The sequence below is a fragment of the Nicotiana tabacum genome, chromosome 11 (genome assembly GCF_000715075.1).
Source record: "Nicotiana tabacum cultivar K326 chromosome 11, ASM71507v2, whole genome shotgun sequence".
Taxonomy (NCBI): Eukaryota; Viridiplantae; Streptophyta; class Magnoliopsida; order Solanales; family Solanaceae; genus Nicotiana; species Nicotiana tabacum.
This window is the reverse complement of record NC_134090.1, coordinates 21,865,084-21,891,891: the sequence shown is the minus strand read 5'-3', so window position 1 is coordinate 21,891,891 and position 26,808 is coordinate 21,865,084. Positions and strand designations below refer to the sequence as shown.

The window sequence follows — 26,808 nt, the reverse complement described above, 5'->3', positions numbered from 1 at the left end:
CCATTTTCTAAAGATCTTGAGTGAAAAAAAAATTCGGTGAAATGTGTTTTGTTCTATCTCCTTTGATATATCCTCCTTTCAATTGAGCTATGCATGCAGCATTGTCTTCATACAATATTGTTGGAATATTCTCTTTCGAAGAAAGACCGCATGTTTGCTGAATGTGTTGAGTTATCGATCTCAACCAAACGCATTCTCGACCTCCTTCGTGAATGACTATTATCTCTGCATAATTTGAAGAAGTAGAAACCATAGTTTGTTTTGTTGAACGTCGTGATATAGTTGTACCTCCACTTGTAAATAAATAGCCTGTCTGAGATCGACCTTTGTGTGGATCAGACAAATATCCTGCATCTGCATAACCAATCAATGATGGCTTGGATTCATTTGAATAAAATAAACCCATATCAATGGCCCCTTTGAGGTATCTGAATATATGTTTAATACCATTCCAGTGTCTTTATGTTGGCGAAGAACTAAATCTTGCCAATAAGCTTACTGAGAAAGCTATATCTGGTAGGGAATTATTGGGAAGATACATTAATGCCCCAATTGCACCAAGATATGGTACTTCGGCACCAAGAAGCTCTTCATCATTTTCATGAGGTCGGAATGGATCTTTCTTTATATCAAGTGATCTCACAACCATCGGGGTACTCAATGGATATGTTTTATCCATATAGAATCGCTTTAAAAACTTTTCGGTATATGTTGATTGATGGACAAATATTCCATCTTTCATATACTCAATTTGTAGACCAAGACAAAATTTTATCTTTCCAAGATCTTTCATTTTAAATTATTTCTTCAAACAGTCTACTGTTTTTGGAAGCTCCCCAGGAGTTCCAATGATATTTAAATCATCAACATACACGGCGATTATAACAAATTCAGATCCAGACCTTTTTATAAAGACACGGAGACAAATTGGATCATTCTTGTACCCTTCTTTCAACAGGTATTCACTCAGGCGATTGTACCACATACGGCTTGATTGTTTCAATTCGTATAAGATTTCTGAAGCTTTATTGAACAAGTTTCTCGAAAACTTTTATATGCTTATGAATAATTTAAATCCTTCAATAATTTCCATTATACGCATATCAAGTTTTTCATGTATTGCCAGATTAAAATCTTAAATGACTACATCCACCACACGAGAACATGTCTCTATATGATCAATGCCATGATATTTACAAATATTCTTGTGACACAAGTCGTCTTTATGTCTATCGACTTGACCTTTTTCGCACAAGAACACATTTACCTCCATTTGATTTATACTTTCAGGTGTTGGGACTCCGTCCAACTTTATATTTTTCAAGTGAAGTCAATTTTCATTGAGTATTTTTCATTTGGCCAATCATTTATCTGTCCAAATTTCATGACAGATTTGAGCTCAAGATCCTCGTCAATATTAATAATATTGAGCGCTACATTATGTTAACAATATGGTCGACGATCATTTTATATCGGTTCAATTATTACACAACAAAGACATAACTTATTGATATCTCTTTATCTCATTATTTTTCAGGTACCTGAGCCTCTCACATGAGGTTTTACGAAGTGTTATGTCGTGGTGCTCTTCTAGAGCACTTGCCTCCTTATTATGACCATTTTGAATATTTGCCCTTCTCCTTCTTCAAGGAGTTTTATCTTTGGAACCGATTGGTCTGTTACGCTTCATGCGTACCATAAACTCTATTCCTCATGGACTTTATTCTATTTGGAGCATTAACAGCTGAAATATGACATTTAGCTTTGGGTCAGCAAATGCGTCTGGCAATAATTTGTAAGTGAATTATCACTTGAACTTCAAGTTCATATTTTCTTGTACGATGATCTATATGTATTCATAATAACTCATTCCACGTATCACTTTCTCAGCTGCCCATTTTATCCCCCTAATGTTGGGATCACCAATACATTTCCCAACATTCTTTGGAACTCATCTTTGTGCATTTTGTGGCATAATTAAATCATATAGCACATCTATATTTCTATATAGAAATTATTTGGTTCCTGACCCTGAACCGATTGTGATAGGGAGAATTTTTTTTATAACTTGGCTAGATGCGTACAAGTGCTGTTGTATATTAAATAATACATCTCATACCAAAATTCGTTTTTGGGAGTTTTGTTCTCATAACCAATGATTTAACTATAATTGGAGGCATACAATTTCTGTTAAACCAACTTGGATTTAAACCAATATTATTAAGATAAATCATTATAATTTATATTATGGAATTGTGCTCTAATAACTTGAGCAAACAATCTTGCAAAAGCCAAACTGCAAGTTGATAACAAATGCACATGTGACCAGATAATAGATGCATCTATTAACATCATATAATAGTAAACGGTCCACATGGCAGGTGACTGGGCCCATATATTTATCACCTTTTAATTGTTCTAGAAATCAAGGGATTCAATCCCAACCTTACCTGGTATATCATGAGAATAAGCAACACAAGATAATTCTTGAAGAATCTTTCTATTCTTCAATATATGCCAATGTAATTCTCAATTAATTTTTCGCATCGTAATTGAACCAGGATGGTCAACCGGTTATGCCAACTAATATTTGTTTAAGTAAACCTCTAGTTTACTTGTGGCATATTATTCCATCATCATGCTTTTATTTGTGTAGTACAAATAGAAAGAAAATCGGGTAACCTTTCATATTTACCCGGTATGATTATAAAAATATGAAGATATTTAATCTTCCTTTCATTTATAGTCTCAATATGCCAACCACTTTGACTTATACATTTGAAACTCAAAAAAGTTTCCTTTGAGACTTTACAATATCAATATCATGAATAATTTTCTTCATCCGGGTAGTAACAAATTAGTTTTTCCGGAGCTCTTAATAACTTTTGTACTACAAGATATTTTATCATACCATTCATATGGTAAATGTATCCTTCACGGAGAAACTTATATCATAATAAATTGTCATGGTCAAAATCATCATAAGCAAAATCATTTCCTGCTTTAATTTTGCTTTTAATAACTTTTATAAGGCATGACAAAATAATATTTGGCGTATCACATGTACGCGACCAATGACATATTCATGTAACCACACAATAATATTTATTCTCTTTATTCATCATTATATCATCAATATGGTACAATGGGACACAAAACCCAATGTCTTACCTCTATAAAGGCATGTTAGACCATAATAAATTGGGATCCAAACTCAACTCTTATTATTATGGAGTATCAGGACTTGATCCCGATGTCTTACCCTCAATCAATGATATAATAGGCTATACAATATTAAGATTTACTCTCAAGCCTTAAATTTAATAACATGCCAAGAAAGTTGTACACAACTAATTTGCAACTAAGCAAATCAAATTTGCTTTCTTAGATAAGTGTACGAATCTCAAATTAGTGTAAAGCTTTATTAATTATTTGTAGCATCTGTATGAAATACAATTGTTTGTAGTCAGAACATTTCTTCTAAATTCTATTAGAGTTTAAATGGATCATAAAATCATTGTCATAATATGCCAAAGTGCAGTATGACTCATCCTTGAACCTTTATGAAAAATATCAATTATCAATCTTGTGGTCATCAGTAGAAGCGGGATTAGTTATAAGTATATAATCACTTCTACAAGTCATGTATATCATGAAACTTTGCTATAATTCAATTGTTATTTACTAATGCAAGATTTTTAATTTTAAATAACTATTATATAATAAATTTTAGGTAGTGATAAACCATCAGTAAAGTAGTAACAACCATATAGAAATCGATTAAGAAATTATTATGATCCATTGACAATTATATCTCATAATTAAGCATTGACATCTGTCAGTTACCACTTTCCAAATAAAATGAATCTTAAAATCCTCTTTTCTAAAAGAGAGAGAGAGAGAGACATCTTCAAAATTATCAATATATTTATAAGTTGCAAATTTACATCCAATAACTTGTAATAAATCATGATAGTGTTTGATAAATATTATAGAACACATAAAAAAAATCACTAAGTGTTTACATGATATATTAGTAGCCAATTAAAAATGTATGCATGTTCAGTATTTATTGAATAAGTCAACACACTTGATCAAGCTATTTCAATTACACAAAGACCAAAATAGTTTAAAGTGATCAGAGAGGTTCAAAAGAAATCCAAATTGATGAAAAATTCAAACAAAAATTAAAGTACTTAAAAAAAACTGATTATTCAAACCATAATAAACAAGTTCTGTTTTGAAAGCTTACATATGAAAAGCTTAGCTATTATTAAAAATCAATGAAACTAAGAATATTATTAATAAATGGTGATATAAGAGTTCCAAAGCGGACCGCATATACTTGTTAGGCTAAGAAGATTAAGTGAAGGAAACATATCTCACATATTTTATAGAGAAGAATCACATCCTTGAAAGCTTTGGAAAATTTTCAAGTTCAATAAATGAAAATTAGTAAACTGTAAACTTACATATGTTTCTTCTTGATTCAACCCGCTTATTTTATGATTTTAGGTATTCAATATTTTGTAGTTCAACGATGAACTTGGTTATCTTCGTACTTTAAGATGATGACTGAAATAAAAATTAGAGCTTCGTACTGATAACGTGTTATGAAATAAAAGCAATTTAGTAAAACATGAACAAGAAATATAGATAGAGAGAAAGAAGAGATTTTCTTCTTCAATTGTGTGTATCTTTCCATTGCAATTACATAGCCTTTTATATGCATAAAGAGAAAAGATGATGGACATAAAGTAGGAGATTTAATCTTTAAGTTATTCACAACATGAACATCCAATGTAGCATCCAATGTACAAACTATTCATAACAATATCAACATAATTAAGAATTATCTCAATTTACTTAAAATACTACTCTTTTTTAACATACCTTGTACACCTTATGGTCATGTAGTACCTTGTATGACACTAGTCCATAAATATCGGGTATTTTAGCTCGGGCCGTATTTTATCCCAGAATGCCAAACTTTGACGAAAATTCATTTTCTTTGACTTGCCCCTTCCACCTTCACGAATTTACTCATCACTTGTGAAGTAGCATAATCCTTATAATTTCCAAATAATCTTTTACTTTGAGTGATGTCAATTACCTTAGGACAAATTCAACATACAATACTAGAGGGTGCAACATCGTCGTAACTTAATATTGTGAAGCGTAACATACATGTATATCATCATTCTACGATCTTTTTTCCCCTTCCTAATCCAAAAGCTTCCAACTTGACTGGAGTTAGAATGATACTTTTAATACTTCGACTATGACGTAACAAGTTAAACCTAAAGCCTACGGACTTGTCTAATATGAACATACATGGACGTGTGCCGTTAAATTTCCTTAAACCATCAAAATTTCATTGAGTATCTAACTTGTCGATCTCAATCTCAATCTCATTTCCCTAACCAGTCACCAAATTTCACAAATCTAAATCCAACACTATACTTTCATAACTCCCCATCATTTTCACGTGAAAATAGAGATCCACAAAACTTAGCAAAACCATCACTAAAACAAATAAGGGAGTCAATGACAAGACAAGTACACTTCCTCCTTTAGTCATTAAGCATAAAGTACCTTGTTTCTAGGAAACTTTTGCTAATAACCAAAATATCCTTTTTACCCCCAAAATTTAGCGCGGGCTAAACAACCGCGTCAACTAAATAAGGACAAAAAAAGAAAAAAGAAAAAAGAAAAAAAAAATCAAGCCCACCATTACACTCTTTTGTTTCTCTTTCTTTCTTTCTTTCTCTCTCTTTACTTCAATCTTTCGGTGTTTCTCTCTCTTCGATCCCTTCCCGATCAGTGAATGCTGGGTACGTTCTCGAATTTTCCATAGCTCTGTACTTTTTAATTCATGCAATTTGTGCGAATTTGTGCAGTTTATAACGGTTTAGGGTTTGGGTTGATAAACCCTAGATTTTCAGTTTTACTGAAATTAGGGTTTGACGATCAGTTGAAGTGTTGTGAATTGTCAATTGTTGTGTCATTCTGCATTTCAAATTAGGTTTTGTTCAATCAGCTCCATGAGTTCCAGCTGAATTTTGCTTCAATTGGGTGTGTTCAATTGCTCTTAATTTAGTCAAAATTTTCATTTTTTTTTGCCTTTAGACTTGGTTTACGGAATTTAGTCAACTGTGTGTTGCGGCCATGTGATATGAGTTTATGTTCTCTATTTTTTTTTTGTCTTAATTTTGGTTGAACTTTTTTCTGATCAGTATGGAAAATTAGAACAATTAATAACAATTCATAGATGGGATGCTTTATATTTTGCCCAAATAAAATTCTGTTGGAAATTGAAAAAGTTTAAACTGTTAGATGTTCTAGAATTTCGTTCCCTAAAATCTACTCTTGGTTACATTAATAACGTATTTGTATATATGATGTATACAAATACTCTCGCTGTATTTGTAGTTAGGTTTTTTTGAGGTAATGATCCATGGCTTCTGAAGGTGTGTTAAGTGGAAAGGATAATTAAATAGTTTCTCAAGGGCATTGCTTAGGTCCTCGTCCTGAATTTTGGTGAGCTTGCATTTCAGAGAATGATTTTTCATTGGCTTTGTAGTATTAAGATTTTCTTGCAAAGCTGGCGTTTGATTGCCTCTTATCTTGTGTCTTTAAAGGTTGTAGCTTTTAAAAAAGCCAATTTTTCTGGACCCAATTGTAGTCGTGAACATCATTGGAGATATGATGTTCTAGTTCTGAGTTTGTAAATGGCTGGAAATGGGAGATTTAACTTGACTTCAGCTGGCAGTGACTCGGGTTTTATTGGAAACTACACCAATGGACCTAAGGGGAGCTATACTGGTCCCACTATGGACAGGTTTGGGAGCTTCAGAGAGAGTTCAGACACCCGTATATTTGGTTCAGGGAAGGGTGCATCCCGGGGGACCGGTGCAGCCATGGGTGATTTGCCATCCCTGTCACAGTGCTTGATGCTGGAGCCGATTGTAATGGGCGACCAAAAATATACTCGTTCAGGTGAGTTAAGGAGAATGTTGGGCGTTACTGTTGGGAGTACTTCAGAAGACAATTCTTTTGGTGCTGCTCATTTGAAGTCTACACTTCCTGTGTCTGTGGAAGAATTAAAGAGGTTCAGAGATAGTGTTGCAGAGACATGCAACAAAGCCAGGTATTTTTTTCATGTTAATCAATAAACTAGTTTTTATTTGGATTAATCAGTTCTCTTGCATCCTTCTTCATGGTTTTGTATCTTTACTTGCACTGATCAGCACTCTCCTTCTCTTGTGTGTGTGTGTGCATTAAATTAAGACATCTTAGTGGTGTTCTTTCTTGGGTATTGGATAAACTTTGATTGAAAGTTACCCCACTTTAAAGTTTAGTTGTGTCTGCTGAGTATTCTGTTTTTTTGTCTTGGCTAGTGGTAGAGCTAAAAAGTTTGACGAATGCTTGCATAAGCTGTCAAAATTTTCTGAAGGCATGATTTCTAAGAAGCAACAGAGGAATGATCAGTTAACAAATGAGAGATTAGGTGGTTCAAGCATGAAGATGGGAACACAGATACATCGAGGCCCTTCAGACCCTGTAACACAGAAGATAGAGGAGCGGCCTAAAAATAGTACTCTGAACAAGCGTGTACGCACATCAGTGGCAGAAACTCGGGTATGTAATTGATATCATGCTATTTATTTTGGTTGTCCTTCGAGCAGCTACTTTATGGGACAACTATATGCTCTATCCAAGGAAAGGAGGTGTTTACCGTGTATGATAAAGCCGTATAATGTTCTGAAAATTATTATTTTTACACATTCTATGTTCTGCATAGCCCACAGGGTATACATTTTTTTGATAAGTAATAACCCATAGGATGATGAAAAACTATTGCTAGAGAATTTTACAAAATAAATTTGAGAAAGACTGTTTAGACTTTTTAAAAGATATATAAGAGAATGATGTATCTTTGAGTTGGCGATCTACTTTTTGGTAGACCTCTTGCGTAGGTTTTTTTCCCCACAACATAATAAATGCTTTCATTAAAAGAACATTACTTTCATAACAAAAGGATATATGGGGGAAATATCGTTCTTCCATGCTGCTCATGGGATAATGAGAAGCTATTGACACAGGGTTTAGAAAGTAGATGTGTACATTACATCTGCTTCAAGTTTAGAAAATGATTGAGAATGATGACAGGGCAGTAAGAGGAAGAGAGATTGACCCCTAAACATTGAATGTTGGCTCTATTTTTGTGTTAGTAAGTAATTTGAAGGAAGGAAAGCTCCTTTTATGTTGTGATCGGCAATTAATGAATTAAATGTAAGTAGGAGCAAGTCGCCTTTTTCTCCATTTAAAAAAAGGTCGCTTTTTTCTGTTTTGCAAGTTCCATTTACAAGCATTGAGAGGCTGGTGTTCCTCAAATTTTTTTGAATTACCTCTAATTGAACTGCCAAGATCTTTTTGAACAGGAAAAGAGTAAGTTCTGTAATTTGGATAGATTATCTAGATCCTGTAAAGATGGGAGCACTGTGTCAGGATGATCTTCCTCTGGTTATTCTTCAAATATAGAGAGAAGTATAGCAGGACAAGATTAAGTGCCATCTTTAGAACCATCATTTCTACTGTGTGGTGCATGATACCACTTGTTCTCTTTCCGCTCTTCACCATTAAAAGGAGCTCAGAATACACAAGTATTAGTTTTCATTCGGCATATTCTTTTTTTTGGGTGTTGCAATGGAAGAACTTTTTTCTTTTTTGCTCATCATCTAGCGGTGCATGGTTAATGAAACTTTTGTTTTCTGTCGAATGAATACCCTTGCATATTGCTTTTATTTTTTATCTTACTTGCTGAGAATTGTAAGCTTCATATGCGTCTCCTTGATCAAATCGCCTAATGACCTTTTCGTTTTCCATATAATTCAGGCGGAGTACCGGAATAGTGCTCTATCCAGGCTGCCTATGATAGTAAAGGACCGGGACATGTTAAAAGATAGTAATGTTGATTCTGATATGGCTGAAGAAAAGATTCGGAGATTGCCAGCTGGAGGTGAAGGTTGGGACAAGAAGATGAAAAGGAAACGTTCAGTTGGTGCTGTCATTTCTAGGCCCTCGGACAACGATGGAGAGCCTAAACGAATGCTGCATCATAGACTTACCAGCGATCCTGTTCTGTCACCTTCTGATTCCCATGGTTTCAGGTAATTACTATCCTGTTCAGAATTTCTGGGAATTATCCCCCATATCATCACTTTCATGTTGATTTCATTCAGTTTTATATAAGAATGTTTAGTTGCACTATTTGCCATCTAAGATGAAGGATAAGAGTGGTTTAAATGCTCTGAACTTGTTGAGTTAACACATTGATGTAAATTTGGGCGAACTGATGCTATGTTTTGCACTCAGTTGTACAAGACTAGAAATGTTTGCAGATGACGGCTTTAGTACAGCATATTGCAAATTTGACATTTTGACTTTGAGGAAGTATTAGGACATTTCTATTCTGTGTTATCCAGGTCTAGATAGGTTTATGAAGGTAAAGGATTTACTTTGCATTGTGTTGTAAAGATATAGCGGGCAAGTATTTTACTTCGTCAAAATGCTGTACTCTTCTTGGGCAGCAGCTTAAACATTAAGCATCTTGTTTTAGTTGGAATGTGTAGAATCACTTAGGAAAATAACCAGTGGGGAGCTAGTGGCCTAATATATATATTAAGTTGAGTTTGTTCTTTGGTTCATTGCTTTCTAGACCCCTCATCCCATCAAGTACCAGTTCTTCGCTGGTAGGCCTACTTATTCTACCAACCTCTAGTGTTTAATCGACGCAATTCTAGCTAGAAGTCACTCAAATAAGAATCACTCATTTCCTGGGTCATCAATCTCTTCATTCATTGCGGTTGCTGCTTCTTTGTGGGAATAGTGCTTTTCATGCCCCTTACAAAAATATAGTTGTTTTTCATGCCCAAATGAGAAGATTGCAAGAGGAATCACATTTGGCTTTATTTTTGTAGGTTGAAGTAAGGAACTAAATTGAAAGTGGGATACATAATTTGATGCTTTGTCATGCATGTTTGGCTACTATGGTCTTTGAACATTCTACTTTTAAGAAGTATTGGGGAGAGGTGATCAGGCAGGATATGGCAAGGCTTCAGATTTCCGAGGACATGACACTTGATAGGAAAATGTGGAGGTCAAGTATTAGGGTTGTAGGTTAGGAGGTAGTTGAGTCTTGCCTTACTTCGTACCTCTATGAGACTAGTCTGGTAGGATTTTTGTCTAAGATAGCTATTGGCAATATTGTGTCTTACTATTACGCTTTTCAATGCATGACCTATTTACTACCTATCGCTTTTGCTTTGCATCTTTCTTCTGAATTTAATGTTGTTCCTATTTTTCCTATGATTTATGTGGTGATACTAATATTGTCTCCCTTTTGTCTTTCTGTTTTCTTGAGCCGAGGGTCTTTCGGAAACAGTCTCTCTACTCCTTTGGGGTAGGGGTAAGGTCTGCGTACACACAACCCTCCCCAGATTCCACTAGTGGGATTTTACTGGGTTGTTGTTGTTGTTTTCATTTTTGTACTGACTTTGTTACCTAGCACATACTCAAGATGAATAACTATCTATGTTGTACTCACTAACACTTCTGCACAGGCCGGGAATATCAAGCGGTGCTGGTAGCAGTAATAAGTCAGATGGCTCATCACCTGCTGGTCCTAATGCTCGTTCAATGCTTAAAAATGAACAGGACAAGGCTGCTCATTCTAAGGATCCAACTGCTGGTCTGAATAAAGAACGGGTGTTGGCAAAAGGCAGCATTAAGTATGTCTTGGCGCATGATTAATTAGTTTTTATCTCCTAGTGGTTGTTCTCAAACTGATTTCTTACTATGTGGTTTTCTTTCTCTAGGTTAAATAGTCGTGAGGAGAACCATGCTGTCTGTCCCAGTCCAATAACAAAAGGGAAGGCCTCAAGGGCACCACGAAGTGGCTCCCTTGCTGCTGCTAGTTCACCGTCTAACATTCCCCGTTTACCTGGAACATCGGAAAGCTGGGAACAGCCCCCAAATGTCAACAAAAATCTGGCTGTAGGCGGGGCTACAAATCGCAAGCGTCCGTTGCCTACAGGATCCTCGTCTCCGCCCATAACCCAATGGATTGGTCAGAGGCCTCAAAAAATATCTCGTACAAGGAGGGCTAATCTTATCTCACCAGTTTCAAACCAGGACGAGGTGGAGGTGCCATCCGAGGCATGTTCACCTTCTGATTTTGGAGCTAGGTTAACTCCTGGTGTAACAAGTGGTTCTATTCTTTCAAAGGCTGCCAACAATGTTACGCAAAACCTTAAAGTTAAAGCTGAAAGTATTTTATCCCCTGCCAGACTCTCTGAAAGTGAAGAATCTGGTGCTGGTGAAGACAGATTAAAAGAAAAGGGTGGGAGTACTTGTGAAGGTGAAGAAAAAATTGTAAATACTGTTCAGAGTAATGGGATCTCTACCTCACATATGAAGAAGAACAAATTTCTTGTCAAAGAAGAAATAGGTGATGGCGTGCGAAGGCAAGGCCGAAGTGGAAGAGGCTCGGCATTTTCTAGGAGCAGCATTTCTCCTAAAAGGGAGAAGTTTGAAAATCAAGTCACAGCGAAACCACTTCGTAACTCACGGCCAGCTTCAGAAAAGCACGGAAGGTGCTCGTCTTTTAATGAAGAAGTTTGATGTATGAGTTTGGGCTTTTACTGCTTCTCTTTCTCCATCAACTTATATATTTATTTGATTGTGGCAGTAAGTCAGGCCGTCCTTTGAAAAAGCACTTGGAACGCAAAGGGTTCTCTCGTCTTGGGAATTCATTGAGCAGTGGTTCTCCGGATTTCACTGGTAAATTACCCATTTTTTTTTGAATTGGTAACTATTGTATATATTATAAAAATCAGTACACAGGTTGCACTGAAAACCAAATTTACATAGAGAGAATTTGAAGATATTCTAATTTAAAACCTAGCAGGATCCTAGTATGTCTATGATTGTCAATGTATCTTCTGTGTACATCTGTTTGCACCAAAAACAAAATAGAAGAATACAATTGAGTTTGATCTTCTGCAGTGGATTGCTTCTGTCTTCAAAACATCTAGTGTTCCTTTCCCTCCAGACTGTCCACCAAATACAAGCCGGAACAGTCCTCCATCTATCTCTGCTAGTTGCTTCAGCTCCAGCTTCTTCCCAACTATAAATGACATCTTTAATCCTGTATGGCATTGACCATGAAATACCCCTAAGACTAATAAAGATTTTCCATAGTTGGTTTGTAATCTTGCAATGCAGAAACAAATGGTTGACAGTTTCTGCATTTTCCCCACACAGAAAACATCTTGAACACAGAGATATTCCCCTTTTTATGAGATTATCCTGGGTTAAAACCGCCTCCTTTGCTAGTAGCCAGGTAAATTACCCATTTGCTTACTCAAGTTAAGTCTTCCAGTGTAAATTTTTCCTTCGTTAATAGGGGGTATGTTTCTTAAATTCTTAGGGAACTCGGTTGCCCTTCTCCAGGATTTTGCTTTTCAGTTTCAAGCAGTCTCTATTTGTCTTTTAATGAACTCTGTCTTTATGCATGATTTGGCCTTTTAGTTTCTAGCAGTCTCTGTGTGTCCACCTCCTGACGGGGGTGAAGTAGGTGGAGAAGTAGCTGATTCATTTTTGTATTTCCTTCTGTTCTCAGAAATATAAAGTCAATTTTCAGTACATTATCAGTTGTTTAAAACGAAGCTGGTATTGACTGTGGACAAATAAATGAAGGGGATGGTGAAGGAATAAGAAATGGCTAAACTTGTATCTTTGATACTACTGAACTAGTGTGATTTTCTAGTGATAGATGCATTCCACTGTTTGGTATGTAGGTTATATTTTTGGTGCTGTCCCTGGTGCGGCTGGCAATTAGTAAACAATCTACGTGATTCTGGTTTTTCCCCTGCCTCAAACAAATAATCCTGCTATCACATTTTCCATATTTCAGGGGAATCAGACGATGACCGTGAGGAGCTTCTAGTTGCTGCAAAATTGGCATATAATGCTAGTTGTATGTGTCTGACATCAAAGTTTTTCCCTCTCTCTGTTGTATCCTTCTTTTCTGTTGAAAAAAATAAACATACTGGGGCACTTAATTTATTTTGGTTGCTGTTTTAGTTCATGCTTGTTCAAGTGCATTCTGGAAGAAAGTGGATAGACTTTTTGCTTCTGTCAGTTCCGAAGAGAAATCCTACCTTCTAGAACAGGTGACAACTAATGATGATTTTCATTGTACCACACAGCTATCGTCTTTTGTCTGATATTAGATGGTCTTACTAAGTCTTTCATTGATGTTTTATCAGCTGAAATCCGCGGAGGAATCTCATACCAATCTCTATCAAACAATAAACCATACCAATGGTGTTCTGGTACTTACTGATCCATAATTATCTTTTTCTTGCGCCATAACTTTTTTTTTAGCAGTAATTTGGTTGGTGGATAGTTTATGCCATAACTGGGATAAGAATTACTCCCTCTGTTTCAATTTAAATGACAACGCTTTCCTTATTAATCTGTTCCGAAAAGAATGACACATTTCTATATTTGGAAACAATTTAATTTTAAACATTTAATTTTACCCACTTTATCCTTAATGAGAAGCTTTTATAGCCACAAAAATGTCATGGCCCTACAAAGCTTTTGCCCTTTAAGCTTTTAGGACCACATGTTTCAAAAGTCTTCTTTTTTCCCTTAAACTTTGTGCCAAGTCAAACTACATCATCTAAATTGAAACGGAGGGAGCATCTGTGTTTAATTTCTTTTGGGGGATTGGAATTGGATTCTGGTGGGCCAGCTAGGGCCCTGGGGTGCCTATATCCCTTTACTAAATTCTTTCCCTTCAGCTTCCTCAGATTTTCCTCATTCGGGTTTCAATTTCATTAATATGTTAGCATTAGTCCCTGTGCCACCACCTGAATCTTTTCAAGGTTGGTTATCTTTTATTTTTGTTTTTATTAGGGTTTCTTCGAGATGTTTCATTTGTTGCTTGAAGCACACTGCTGTATCAAAGTTTCGTAATGTATTTAAGAGTATTATCAGTAATTCCTGGTGATTGTCACTTGATTCAAATCCAAATTCTTATCTTTCCTTTAATCCTATGCACAGACAGAAAGTTTATCCCCCTCTTAGTCCTCCACAATTTACGTGTTTTTAAATCTCTCCTAGTGGATTATACACTTCTTATTTATCCCTTTTAACAAGAGAGGTACAATCGACAGTGCAGATGCTCTCTAGCAATCTTGTTTTTAGAGAATAGGCTCCTTTATATCTTTACTATTAAGAGTTGTATTGATCTTTATCACTTGACATGCTTCAGTCACTGTCTAGCTGGAGCTTTCCCAAGTGTTACCTCCTAACAAAACTGTTGTTATTCTTTGTATGCTTACTGCTAACGGATTATCTATATAATTAAAATGTTCGATAGGTCTAGCCAATTCTCATATTCTACTGCTTCCTGTTGGAAATTAAGATATCATTTTAACAATATATCATATGTTATTGGCATATATGCTCTAGCTAAATACATCTCGTGATGCTTGCTTTTCCAGGATGATCATGATGAAACTGTTGAGAAGAATAGATGCATCAAGAATCATAATGGCTCGAAAGTATCATCTGATACACAACTGGTCGATCAATTTCATGATTCTATCCTAAGTGCAAAATTTGATTCAGATAGAATTTTTGATAAAGTTACTCCACTTTACCAAAGAGTACTGTCAGCTCTAATTCTAGAGGAGGATATTGAAGAATGTGAAGAAAATGGGTTTGACATATTTACGTCGCCGCAAAATGGTCCAGAAACTTTATTACATGGTGCTTGTATCAATAATTCTCAGACTAGAAAAATGAATAGGACAGAAGCTGAGTACGGGACAGATTTTGATTCTCAGCTAAAGAAAAATGGGACTGGAAATGAGTTTGTTTCCTGCAATGGATATAGTGCATATCGTAGAAACCCTGATGTCCGAGGACCTCCATACAGTGATGAGATGTCACGAGGAGATAATGGATATTTGCATTCAAATGTTGGACTGTTTGTAGGCCTTTCCGAATGTGATCCAGATGTACCACAAAGGTTGCAGATTAGTAGTTTTGGTGTTTCCTCATTTGAACGTCAATATGCAGAGATGGCTCTTGATGATAAACTCTTGCTCGAGCTGCAGAGCGTTGGCCTCTATATTGAACCTGTGGTATGCTTTCTCCCAGTGGTCATTGTAAAAGAAGGATATTTCTCATCTTTCATTTGGCCTCTAATTTTGAGAGTCCTCCCCTGTCATTTTCCTTCTTTCTCTTAAATGCTTATTAATTTGCATTTTTCACTTTGAATGGCGTCAGAGCAGTACTTTTCACAAATTGAGACAAATTATATGCTTTTTTCTAACTTTTGTATCTATGTTATATGATTTAATTTTTCCTATTCCTTTTTCTTTTGCATCCTTGTTACAGCCTGACTTAGATGATAAAGAAGATGAAGTGATCAACCAAGAAATTATGCAGCTGGAGAGGGGACTCTGTCAAGAGGTTATCTTGCGTCACTACATAGCATCCTAATAATTTGCTCATTTTCCCTCTCTTTCCTTGTTTTGATTGTTGCTAAATATGCCAGCAAATATAATTTCAAGAACATTGAGAATAGATGCTTCAAATAAAGACCGTCTCTTTCACGTCTATTTGGACATCTTTCTGTACATGTCCTATACCACTTTAGTAGTTCATTTTGTTCTATTTGCTGTAGATCGGTAAAAAGAAAGCATATATGGAGAAAGTATCTAAAGCACTTCAAGAAGGCAAGGACGTGCACGGATGGTAAGATGTTACATGCCATCAAGTTTGCTTCACGTTTCTGCAATGTGAATTCATGTGTGCCTTACAAATCCAATTGAATTTCCAGGGACCCGGAGCAGATTGCAATGCATAAACTTGTTGAGCTGGCTTACAGAAAGCTCTTGGTAAGGATTGCATTCTTTTATCTGTATGTTCATCATGCTTTCTTGTACTGTGCTTCTTGTTGTAGCGCCTGCTATTCTCACCAAACTTTTATTTTGTGTTCTTGTCATCCCTTTTTATAATCTTCTCCTGCTACTGTAGCTACTCTCTTCTAAAGTCCTGTATTTGCTTAGAAGGTTGCTGTGGCATCGAGTCTTTTACTCTGAAACACGCTGCTTTTCATTGTGAGATGTTGTGAAGGATACTTGTAATAACTATATATGATCTTTTGATACTTTAAGGAGTATAAGTTGTCGAGCGGAGCAGTCTGAGAATTTGGAGAAAACTAAAATCCGCGAAGCTTGCTGCAAGTAACCTGACTTTGTAATACGTGATCTGAAACACAAATGCAGTATTTCTCCAGAAAGTAGAATACAAAGATATATATACATCAGCAGATATTATAGTTTTTTAGAGGCAATTCCAGTTATTGTGCTTTTTCTTCTTAATATCTATGTTTGAAAGAGGAATAAAGAAGACTCGGCTGATATTTTAGGAATTCCAATACTGTTTTTCTGATTGATTAAGGTTTGATGTCTATTGACTAGATTTTAAAGTTCAATTATAAGATTCCGATCAAAGAAAAATCGATCCTAGTCTAGGTTTTTTCTGGTCAGTTAGATTTTGTTGAAAAATTACCTCAGCATGTATGGTCATGCTCAGGCTTAAAAAACATTAAGATAACATTCAAATTGCGCTAACAGCTGTATCTGATATTGTTTTAGTACTAAGGGTTCTTCAATTGTTGTAACAATTAAAACCTAATGATGCTGTTGAACATGGTGAATTTTAGTGAGTCATCCATAATTTCAGCAGATTAGAACAACTGCAATTCTGTACTTTAAATATTGTGGAAGCTTCATTAGAACGACATCCAAATATTAAGAAGTTAGAGCAGGTAGTTTCTCTCACTCTCGCTGGAGTTCTATTTATCTTCAAAAGCAAGTAGAAACATTGTGAGTAATGTGAATTACATCAAAGGGGCCCTTGCAAGAAAGCATTTGTGGGCTATTCTTACCTAGTTTGAATCCTAACTCTACTATAGATTCTTCATCTGAATCTGAAAGTAAGTAATATCGAAATATCCATCAAGTTTTTCTATCCATACAAGTTTCCTAAGATATTTTTTTGATCAGATACATCTTTATATTGTCATTTTGGCTAAGCATCTACTTGATGCCTCTTGAATGAAACCTTTTACTTTATAAAAGAAGATATTTTTTTGATCAGCAAATAAGAGATTTTATAAATAGAACAAAACCGGACACCAAGATTATGAATTCACAAGAGTGGGCAGTCTCCTTCGCCAAAAAAAGAAAAAGGAAAGAAAAGAAGAAAAGGGGATAGCCTCTAGATCAAAGATCCTATTCCTGAAGCAAGCTAAAATCTATCATTTTGTGTATCTCATATACATCCTGGAGTTTACACCAAAAAACTAGCACATACAAGCACCTATATTTATCTCCTGTGCAGTCATTGCTTCGTCCTCAAAACACCTAGTGTTCTTTTCTTTCCATAGAAACCCAACTAACACATGCTGGAACAGTTGTCCACTATTGAAGAATTTAGAAGATTTACTATTGGGTAAGGCTTATTGTAATTAAAATGATGAAACTTTACTAATTGTCTTTGCTAATTTTTTACACAAAACTGTATCTCCTGCAAAGTATGTTGGCATCTTACATATACATTATGGTAGTTAAATAAGGGTAGTTCATTAGCTAGCATACCGACATTGCAACTCATAAATCCTAGATACTTGGCTGAAGTGAATTTAATTTTGTAGAGTTTCACCCGCCATCTGTTAATGGCTACCTGATTTTGGGCAATTGGAATTTATTTGTCTTTATGCTGTGCACCATATTAGTTACTAGAGCTTTCATAATTGATTTACTACAACATATGGACGTGACTCAACTTTGTGATTCAGTTTAATAACTGCTAATACTTTGGATTAATTTGACAGGCGACTCGAGGAAGTCTAGCTTCCAAAAATGGGGTTCCTAAGGTGTCAAAGCAGGTTGCATTGGCTTTTGCAAAGAGAACACTTTCCAGGTGTCGGAAGTTTGAGGACACTAGAGCTAGTTGCTTTAGTGAGCCTGTGCTCCATGACATTATTTTTGCCGCTCCGCCTCGTATTAATGAGGCAGATCTTTTGGCTCGTGAAGCAGTTGGTAATAGTAAGCTTTTAACTATGAGTTAAATTATCATGTATATGGGACTGACACTGTGATGACAATGCTTTAGCAACTTTGAGCTAGTTACAATATTTTCTGATTCCTTGAGCTCTGGGTCAACCAAATATTTCAGTTCTTATTTAACAAGAGCTTTTTATTTTTCCTTTTTTTGTGAAATTGTATTTTGATCTTCACATGCTTTAGTAGCTGAAGTTTGTTTCTTGCACGTTCTGTTCTTGTCAGCTGGGTGGTATTTACTGACGTCGTTTCTAACAAGAGTTCTAACAATAGCTGACATCTCTCTTGTTTCACAGGCTCATGCCCTGTTAGTGCTGATGGTGTTTTGGTTGATCCATATGAAAGGTTTAATCATCAATCTGATCAAGTTTTTGCTAAAAATGGGCCAATATTAAATAGAGGGAAGAAAAAAGAAGTACTGCTTGATGATGTTGGTGCTGCTTTCAGAGCCACTTCTACTCTTGGTGGAACTCTTCTCGGTGGTGCAAAAGGAAAGAGAAGTGAAAGAGATAGGGACTCTTTATCCAGAAATACAAATGCAAAAGCTGGACGGTCACTTGGGAACTCCAAGGGTGAGCGCAAGACAAAATCAAAGCCCAAGCAGAAGACAGCTCAGCTTTCTACATCCGTAAATGGATCTTTTAACAAATTCATGGAAATCACGACACATCCAGTTTACCCTTCTGCTAATGGTTCTGGAGAATTGGTCAATACAAGTGGTAACAGAAAAAGAGAGGGTGATGTTAATTCATCGAGGGAGAAGAAAGAATCTGCTGACAGCATGAATGTGCCACTGAATGACATTGATGCAATAGAAGAGCTAGGTGTAGAATCTGAGCTTGGGGCGCCTCAGGATTTCAATACTTGGTTCAACTTTGATGTTGATGGTTTGCAAGATCATGATTGTGTGGGGCTTGAAATACCAATGGATGACCTTTCCGAGCTAAATATGTTTTGACTGTGACTGCTCATTGTACATTCTTAAGGACTATTTAACTGTTTAGTTGAGAATACTCTTTTGCTTGTTCAAGAAGTGATGGCTTAAGAGATCTCTAGCCAATTGGCACTTGTAATTATGGCCATTTTTTGTATACTTATTTGAAGGGAATGCTAGAAAATCCTCACTTGTTTAAATTCGGACAATGTTTCCTTGTAAGCAAATTAGCAAAGATCGCAAGGGCAATTTTGTTTAGTCATCTTTTGTAATGATCCAGTTCCTTTTTCCCAATATAATGCATTTTTGACTCTTTCTCCCTGGTTACTAGTTATGTTTTCCTAATGCTTGTATATAAGCATAAGAATCTGGTACCCGGCAGTTCAGTCTTTTGGTCTTGCTAATCCTTCATTAACTGTCTGCATCTTATGAATGATGGACTACTGTAATTTTATGTATAACATTTAACTTCTTGATTTTCATGTTTTAGTTGCAGACGCATACTGGTAAGTACCTTGAGCATACTCGCCTGTCAAAACAGTTGCTTCTTCCTTAACGGGTGCTAGGAGGATTGTCACCAGCCAAGCACTGATCGGTCAGCCTGAGAATGTTTGCATAGGAGGCCGACAGGTAACCCATCCTTTACCTTAACGAACTTGGATAAAATGAGTCACAGCGTTAATTTATACATTTCTCCATTGTCAACTCTCCCTCACATTATAAATGTATTTATACTTGTAAACATACTCCATCTCCCTCACATTATAAGTGTATATATACTTCTAAACATATTCCACTATCCAGATTTTGACCATTTCTATATGGTTTTTGGATGTGCATAATTGTTTAAGATTGTGCTAAAACTATTATAACTGCTGAATATCCTGTTTTTATTGCGTATCTTCCTTCTTTGTTAACTAATTGCCAAGCTTTGCTGATAGATTGTATTTTCATCATGCGTTATGTGTTGCTTACCAAAGTGAATTGCTGTACTTTTATTTAAGGCTTTCAAGACTGATGACCTAGTGCCAAAGCTTTGGTGAGAACACCTTCCCTTGTGTTGCTATCTGGTGCATTACTTCCGTTGATCTAGGAGGTAAGGTGCTACCATTTTGGTGTTTACTCATGTATATATATTTGTAACTTGTTGGATAGTTCTTTCCTCTGATTGTGTCATTGTATTCCAATCATAATTTGTTGTAGTGGAAGGTGAAGACATCTTAAATTTATATAGATTTTGGTACTTATTGACCATATTAGTGGAGGGAATGGTACCTTATCAAAAAGGAAAAAAAATTAGTCGAGGGGATGATGTGGATAAGTCTTTTTAAGTTAGTTTTGTCACTTTTTGTTTAGCAGAGTGATCTTGTTCTCTCAACTGTTTGGCCTTGTAAATTCAATTTTACTCTATATGATAGTTCTTTCCTTGGTTCTTTATGTACTGGTTGGTTTCTTTGATAGACCCTCTCCCCTTTTTCCCAACTTGGTTACCATTTCATGAATAGAAAAGACCATCTTCATGTATCGTACCTGGGGGTGGCAAAATGGTTCAAAGAAAACAGTTAACCACCCATATTATACACTAAAAAATGGGTTGGATAATGAACTTTTTAAAAACGGGTCAAATATGGATAAGAACCATATTATCCATTTAGAAAATGGATAACCAATGAGTAACCAATGGATAACCAATGAGTCTAACTTTTACATTTGTGAAGCCTCAAATTGGGGGTTCCTCAAGTTAGGGAGACTAAGAATTCTCCCAAAAGTGATCACATACAAGAAGTCATGGATAATATAGGTAACCCATATTATCCGCCGGTTAACCTGTTTTTTATCCGTATTAAATATGGGCCGGGTCGGATATTTGATCCGTTTTTATTACCCGATTGTGACCCGAACCATATCCGACCCGACCCGCCAGTTTGCCACTCCTAATCGTACCCAAAAAAAGAAGAACGATGGAAGAAAGAGAGAGATTGTCTTCATATACTTAGGTTCTTTCATCTGCCTCCTCCTCGTCATCTAAAAATCTTTTTCCTGCTAATGCCTCTTATTAATAAGGCTAAAGATTTCTGTCTATGAATAATGCTGCTGCTTACTGCTAGTTGGATGGTGCAAGATTGACTTACATGATTTGACGCAATGTATTGAAATTCTTATTTCATTTTACTGTGTATGATTGCCCTGTGGAAAAAAGTACTTTGTTTTGCTGGAAGTATACTTGCAACTGATGTGTGACTTTTCACGTCACATTGGATTTTCTAGTTGATAAATTATCAGATTATTTGGACCTGTGACAAGGTACTTGTGCAGTTCCTCTGACATGCAGTTTAAGAAAACAGGACTGATTGCATCAACGATACGAAGAAGGATTAGTGTTGAAATTTTTCAGGACCTACCTCTTGGACAGTCATTATGTGTTGGTTTATTTATTTATTTATTGTAAGTAACTTCTTTAACGTAACACATTTGGGTGCTGCCTGTTACACGTGCATTGAATCCAGTAGCTCCAGGAAACTGTCAGAATCATATGTGTCTTTCATTCTATACCTCAAGTTTAATGACTTATATAAAAACTACTGTTTTCCATCCCTCAAAGCATGTATTGTTTCTTGCCCTTGCCAACTTAGCACTGCCGTTAATTTCTGTCTATTTGTACATACTATATTCAAGAAACAGGAAAGATTTTGATTTTCCATCTTTCGACCCCTTCAGCCCAAATGACGGTCTCAGCTCTCGACCATTTAGGTTTTCATCTCTTGACACTTTCTTCCTGCATTACGCCTGTAATAATGCTGAAGTTGATATGCACCAATGAAAGATGATATATCATCTTGCTCTTTTCTATTTTGTTTTACTCTCTCTATTTTTGTCCTGCAAATGCCTTTTTTTAATTTGTAGTGTTCATGTTTTATGTTTGTATTTTATTCATTTTATTGCTGCTTCTCTTTTCGCTCGGTCACTAATTTCCATTAAAATTTATGAGCAAGGTTAACTGTGAGGACACTAGTATTACAGGATCTATCATGTATGGAAGCCTTTCTAACTTATATTCTTTTTGGGAAGTTGGAGTGTTTGTTTCTCTGCATTAACTACTCTGTTTCTGAATTTCAGATGATCCAATGTGTTGCAGTCCATTAGGAATAGGATACTCCTTAATAAAAGTTTAGAAGGAAATTAGTTTTGGACTTGGGAGTTAAGGTCTGTTTTTGGCAGCAAGTTCAGGTGGACGTATGGTTCTTGCTGTTGCCTGTTGGTGAGGATGAAGGCTCGAGTGTCTTAAATAACAAATTAGAAAGAGCAATTTGATCACTTTCAGCAAGCCCAACTTTTAAGCCCGTTTCGCCAGATAGAGTAAAAAAAAAAAGAAAGGGCAGCCCTGTGCACTAAGCTCATTTATTACTCACGTTATTTGAGATGATTGTCACACACCATTATTATTTTTCTACTAGATCTGTTCAATATTGATCATGCTTTCATAACTCGCATCTAAAAATATTATTATTAATTAGATTTAACCCCTTAGTACATAGATTTAATTATTTGAGCGAAGAATCACATTTTTTGGTCAAACATGCATGACCAGCTGTTGTCAATCTGCTTGTTTTCACTAAGCGATCTGTATTCTATGGAAACTTCATATTGACGTCTAGTCTCACCCACTTTGTGCACGAGCTGTGGTTAGGGGTCGGACCATAAACTTCATATTATCGGTTATCGGATTATAAATGTAGTAATCCGCTAGCAATCCAATAAGACAACGGACGGATTGGTATCGGATTAACGATTATCGGGTGGTTATCGGGTGGTTTATTGGTTAAGCCAAATAGAAATTTTTTGAACAACCATTCAGTCAATACTAAACGGTTTCAAATCAATACCATCTAAGATCTACAAATTATTTCCAGTTCTGGCCATTATCATAGATCTCTTTCTCTAGTTCTATCTTGAGATGTTGTGTTGATGTCTTCTTTGGTTCTATCTTGGAATTGTGTTTGCACTGTCTCAATTTTCATGCATATTTTCTGGAAAGTATTGATTAAACAATTGTATTATATAGCTGGTAAAATTCTGTTATGAAAAAAAATAAATTCTATCACTACTGCACAGAATTACAGATGCACTTCTAACTTCTTATTAGTTTCCACTTATTTTTCATTTGGTTATTACAAAGGTAAAAATTACACGGGGCACCCTATTTGGTCTCCCCCATTTAACTTATACCCATTTTTAAAAAAAGTTTTAACTTGTACCTAGTTTTTAAATAACTTTAGTCCCTTTCTACTCCTCCTCTTTCGTTTTCTTCTCTTCTATTAACAACTAAAGACACTATGATTAATTTCGCTTTTACTGCAACCTGAACAAAGAAATCAAACAGCAAAGAATAAAAGAATATAACTTTCTACCTCGACTAGGCAAGCAGACAAACAATCCGTATTTTTTTAATCTCTCGCAATACTGTTTTACATTTATGATGAACTATACGGAAATTGACCCATTACTTCTTGTTTTGAATAGACTAATTCTGTCAGATTCGTGGGAAGATATTGAACTGGTATTAAACTTATTTTAGTCGCATGTAATTATTGTCTCCTTTTTCATCTTGAGCTGGCTGCTACTTCACTTGGAAATACTGGGATTTAAGTTTTTGCTTATGATCTTATGGATTCAACTTTAGCTTATATAGTGCTGAAGTTTTTACAATTGAACTAATAACTTTAGCATCTCTGCTGAAAGTTTTTGAAAAAGCTTATCCAGGACAAAAAAAAATTCAACTTATTAGTGCTGGAGTTTTTACAAATGAACTAAATAAATTCAACATCTTCTGCTGAAGTTTTTGAAAAAGCTTTATGACAAAACTAACGAATTCAGGACAAAAAAACTTCAGTTATTTTAGTGCTGAAGTTTTTAAAAATGAACTAAATAACTTCAGCACCTTATCCAGGACAAAAAAACTTCAGCACTGGCTTTGCTACTTCAGGCCCGTCTACTAGAATGCTGAAGTTTTGCGTGATTGCCTTTGCTACTTCAGCCCCGTATACTGAAGTTAAATGGATACATTTGCAATTTTTTCTGCAAAGCGGGCACAAGTTAAAACGTGACCCAAAAAGCGGGTATAGTCCAAATGTCATCTAAGGCAACATAGTCTGAATCTGCTGGAACGTAACTTCTAAGGCATCTAAGTGGAAACTAATAACTTAGATGACATTTACATTGCAGAAGGCATCAACCACAACAAGATCAATCAATCAAGAACCTTACAGCGCAGTGGCAAAGCCAGAATTTTTTGAAGGGTGTTCAGATTTGAAAGAAGTTAAAAAAAATCCAACAAAGGATATTTCATATATATTATATATATCTAAAATTTAATATTTTACTTATATATGTAGTGTAATTTTTCATAATATCTCGACAGACCATCCTTAGCAAAAATTGATTTCGCCCCTGTTACAGCGTAGTCTCACCGTAAATGACAAGTTTTTACTAGTATGACGAGTTAGCACCATGTGCTAAACCTGATAAAGGGAGAAAAAAAATCAAAAAAAGGTCAAAAAGTGACTAGCTAGGTGGAAGGAATTTGGAGGGGGAAGTGGTGGAATTGTATCCACCTAAACCATTATAGAGTTGTTAGTACTGGTGATGATATAGTCCACTACCAGAAATTCTGAACAATTACTTTGGTCCCCTTAGCTATTTGATAAAAGGAGCACAAGGACGCTACCATCATATGATCAAGTTTTTATGGGTAGAGTTATTCAATATTTATATCTGAATAAATATACAGTGAAACAATTAAGGTCTGTACAAGCTAGCCAGACAGCACTAGTACACAAAGAAAAAAAAAGAGAAAGAGAATGCTGTCATCATGTGGGGTTGTCAATGTTATCATTTTCTTTGCCTTTTGGGGTGGTTAGATGTGAAAATATGGCTACATTATTTTCACTTGTCTTTTGATTTAAGAATAATATAGTTCCTATACCTTTTTCCTTTCCCTGGGGACCTTATTTTAAATAAAGATTATCAGAGTGAATCATCACTTTTTGCCATTTATCTTGCAAGAAGACAACAGCAGAAGCATGGCAAATCACTGTCTGCTGCAGCCATTGGTGTTGTGACTAACTAATCCTTCTTAGCTTAGTTCTCAAGCAAAGCCTTGCTTGTGTAGCACCACATCATTATTTCCTCAATAATTACTCCTATAAAAAGAAAACATTTCCATATATATATATATTTCATAACAGTAGGCCAGTTTTTGAATAGAATCATTCAATCGGTTTCATTCTTTTTTCTTACTATTATATACTTCTATATGTCTACATTACTCAGGGTTGAAATTTCCACCTTTTTCATTCTTTAGTGTTGATCCTACACCATGATTCCTCCTCAAATGATAGTTTTTCTAGTTATTTTTCTTCAGAGCTATCTTGTCCTAGCATATGATCCTGATCCAGTTCATGACTACTGCATACCAAGGGCAGAATTCTCTTCAATCTTCCTTTCTTGCAAGAATTCATCGTTGGTCACAGTCGAAGATTTTATCTATTCAGGTATTAAAGATCCAGGGAACTTTAAACATACTGGATTTTCATCCATTCCAGTTAGCTCCACTGTCTTTCCTGGACTGAACACATTAGGCATGTCATTTGTGCGCGCTGATTTTGACGTTGATGGTGTCAACGTGCCACATTTTCATCCGAGGGCCACTGAAACTGCATTCGTGCTCGAGGGGAAGATTTATTCGGGGTTTGTTGATTCAGGAAACCGAGTTTTTGCTAAGGTTATTGAGAAAGGAGAAGTGATGGTGTTTCCAAAAGGTTTAGTTCACTTCCAAATGAATGTTGGTGATACCCCAGCTGCTATTTTGGGAAGTTTTAACAGCCAAAATCCTGGATTGGTGAAAATCCCAACTGCTATTTTTGGAACAGGAATTAAAGAGGAGCTTTTGATAAAGGCATTTGGATTGAATGATAAGGAGATTGCTAAATTAAGGAAGAAGTTTGTTCCTCAATAGCTGGGATAGATTATAGGAAAGTTATAGTTTCTGTTATTTGTCTCTTTTTTTCTTTATTCAATAATGCAACTAAATTACAATAGTTCCAAAAAATCTGCTGCACACTTTTAACTTTTAAGGGTTGCAACATGAGAATACTGAGAATTAGTAAAACTTTTAGGTTTCTTTAACTTCTGTTGGCGAAGAAGCTAATATTTATGTTTTGTATCTAGGCTAACAATGTCTCTTCTAATTAGTTAGTTTAGTAAAACTGTTTTAAAAGACTGCAGAAAAGAGCGAGAATTTTAGGCATTTCATTCTTATTCCAACCGAGGGTATATCGGACAACCTCTCTGCCTTTCCAGGGTAGGGGTAAGGTTGCATACATCTTACACTCCCCAAACCCCACTTGTGGGAATCACTAGGTTTGTTGTTGTCATCATACTTTTAGAACGCACTTAGTATTTAACATACAACTAAATCCTATGTTGTTCGGACTCTCCGAAAATGTCAATGGCGCGTCGGATCCTCCAAAGGTGGTACACTTTTGAAGGATCCGACAACTGTGCAACATAGGCTAAATCAGGGCTTAAAGGGCTTTCAAATGCTCAGTAATAGGTTGAATTCTCTAGCAATACATGAAGTATTGTAATAGGTTGTATTTT

The 26,808-nt window shown here is 35.7% G+C and overlaps 2 protein-coding genes across 8 annotated transcripts; both read left to right on the top strand.

Annotated features, from left to right (window-relative positions):
• The first annotated feature begins 5,561 nt into the window (after positions 1-5,561).
• On the top strand, positions 5,562-19,462 carry LOC107805201 (uncharacterized). Of its 7 annotated transcripts, none has more exons than XM_075224906.1 (18): positions 5,719-5,834; positions 6,433-6,540; positions 6,642-7,150; positions 7,401-7,641; positions 8,899-9,173; positions 10,626-10,793; positions 10,881-11,657; positions 11,753-11,844; positions 12,864-12,887; positions 12,980-13,042; positions 13,150-13,238; positions 13,335-13,400; positions 14,580-15,224; positions 15,481-15,555; positions 15,770-15,840; positions 15,926-15,983; positions 17,987-18,194; positions 18,512-19,462. In XM_075224906.1, the coding sequence occupies exons 3-18, from the start codon at positions 6,732-6,734 to the stop codon at positions 19,171-19,173; spliced, it is 3,933 nt and encodes a 1,310-aa protein (XP_075081007.1). In that variant the 5' UTR covers positions 5,719-5,834; positions 6,433-6,540; positions 6,642-6,731; the 3' UTR covers positions 19,174-19,462. The 7 variants fall into 7 exon arrangements, with proteins under 7 accessions (XP_075081006.1, XP_075081011.1, XP_075081009.1 ...); XM_075224904.1 differs by having other exon boundaries at positions 17,987-18,200; XM_075224905.1 differs by lacking the exon at positions 6,433-6,540 and having other exon boundaries at positions 5,562-5,834; positions 17,987-18,200.
• A 5,607-nt stretch (positions 19,463-25,069) lies between these two features.
• Positions 25,070-26,377, top strand: LOC107805202 (germin-like protein subfamily 3 member 2). The gene has a single exon (XM_016629194.2). The coding sequence runs from the start codon at positions 25,526-25,528 to the stop codon at positions 26,162-26,164; it is 639 nt and encodes a 212-aa protein (XP_016484680.1). The 5' UTR covers positions 25,070-25,525; the 3' UTR covers positions 26,165-26,377.
• The last annotated feature ends 431 nt before the right edge of the window (positions 26,378-26,808 follow it).

Excerpts from the sequence above, each read along its gene's own strand:
- LOC107805201 (XM_075224905.1), top strand. The coding sequence starts at position 6,732 with ATGGCTGGAAATGGGAGATTTAACTTGACTTCAGCTGGCAGTGACTCG. Across the intron at positions 7,151-7,400 it reads GAGACATGCAACAAAGCCAG|TGGTAGAGCTAAAAAGTTTG; the intron begins GTATTTTTTTCA and ends TGTCTTGGCTAG. Across the intron at positions 10,794-10,880 it reads TTGGCAAAAGGCAGCATTAA|GTTAAATAGTCGTGAGGAGA; the intron begins GTATGTCTTGGC and ends TTCTTTCTCTAG.
- LOC107805202 (XM_016629194.2), top strand. The coding sequence starts at position 25,526 with ATGATTCCTCCTCAAATGATAGTTTTTCTAGTTATTTTTCTTCAGAGC.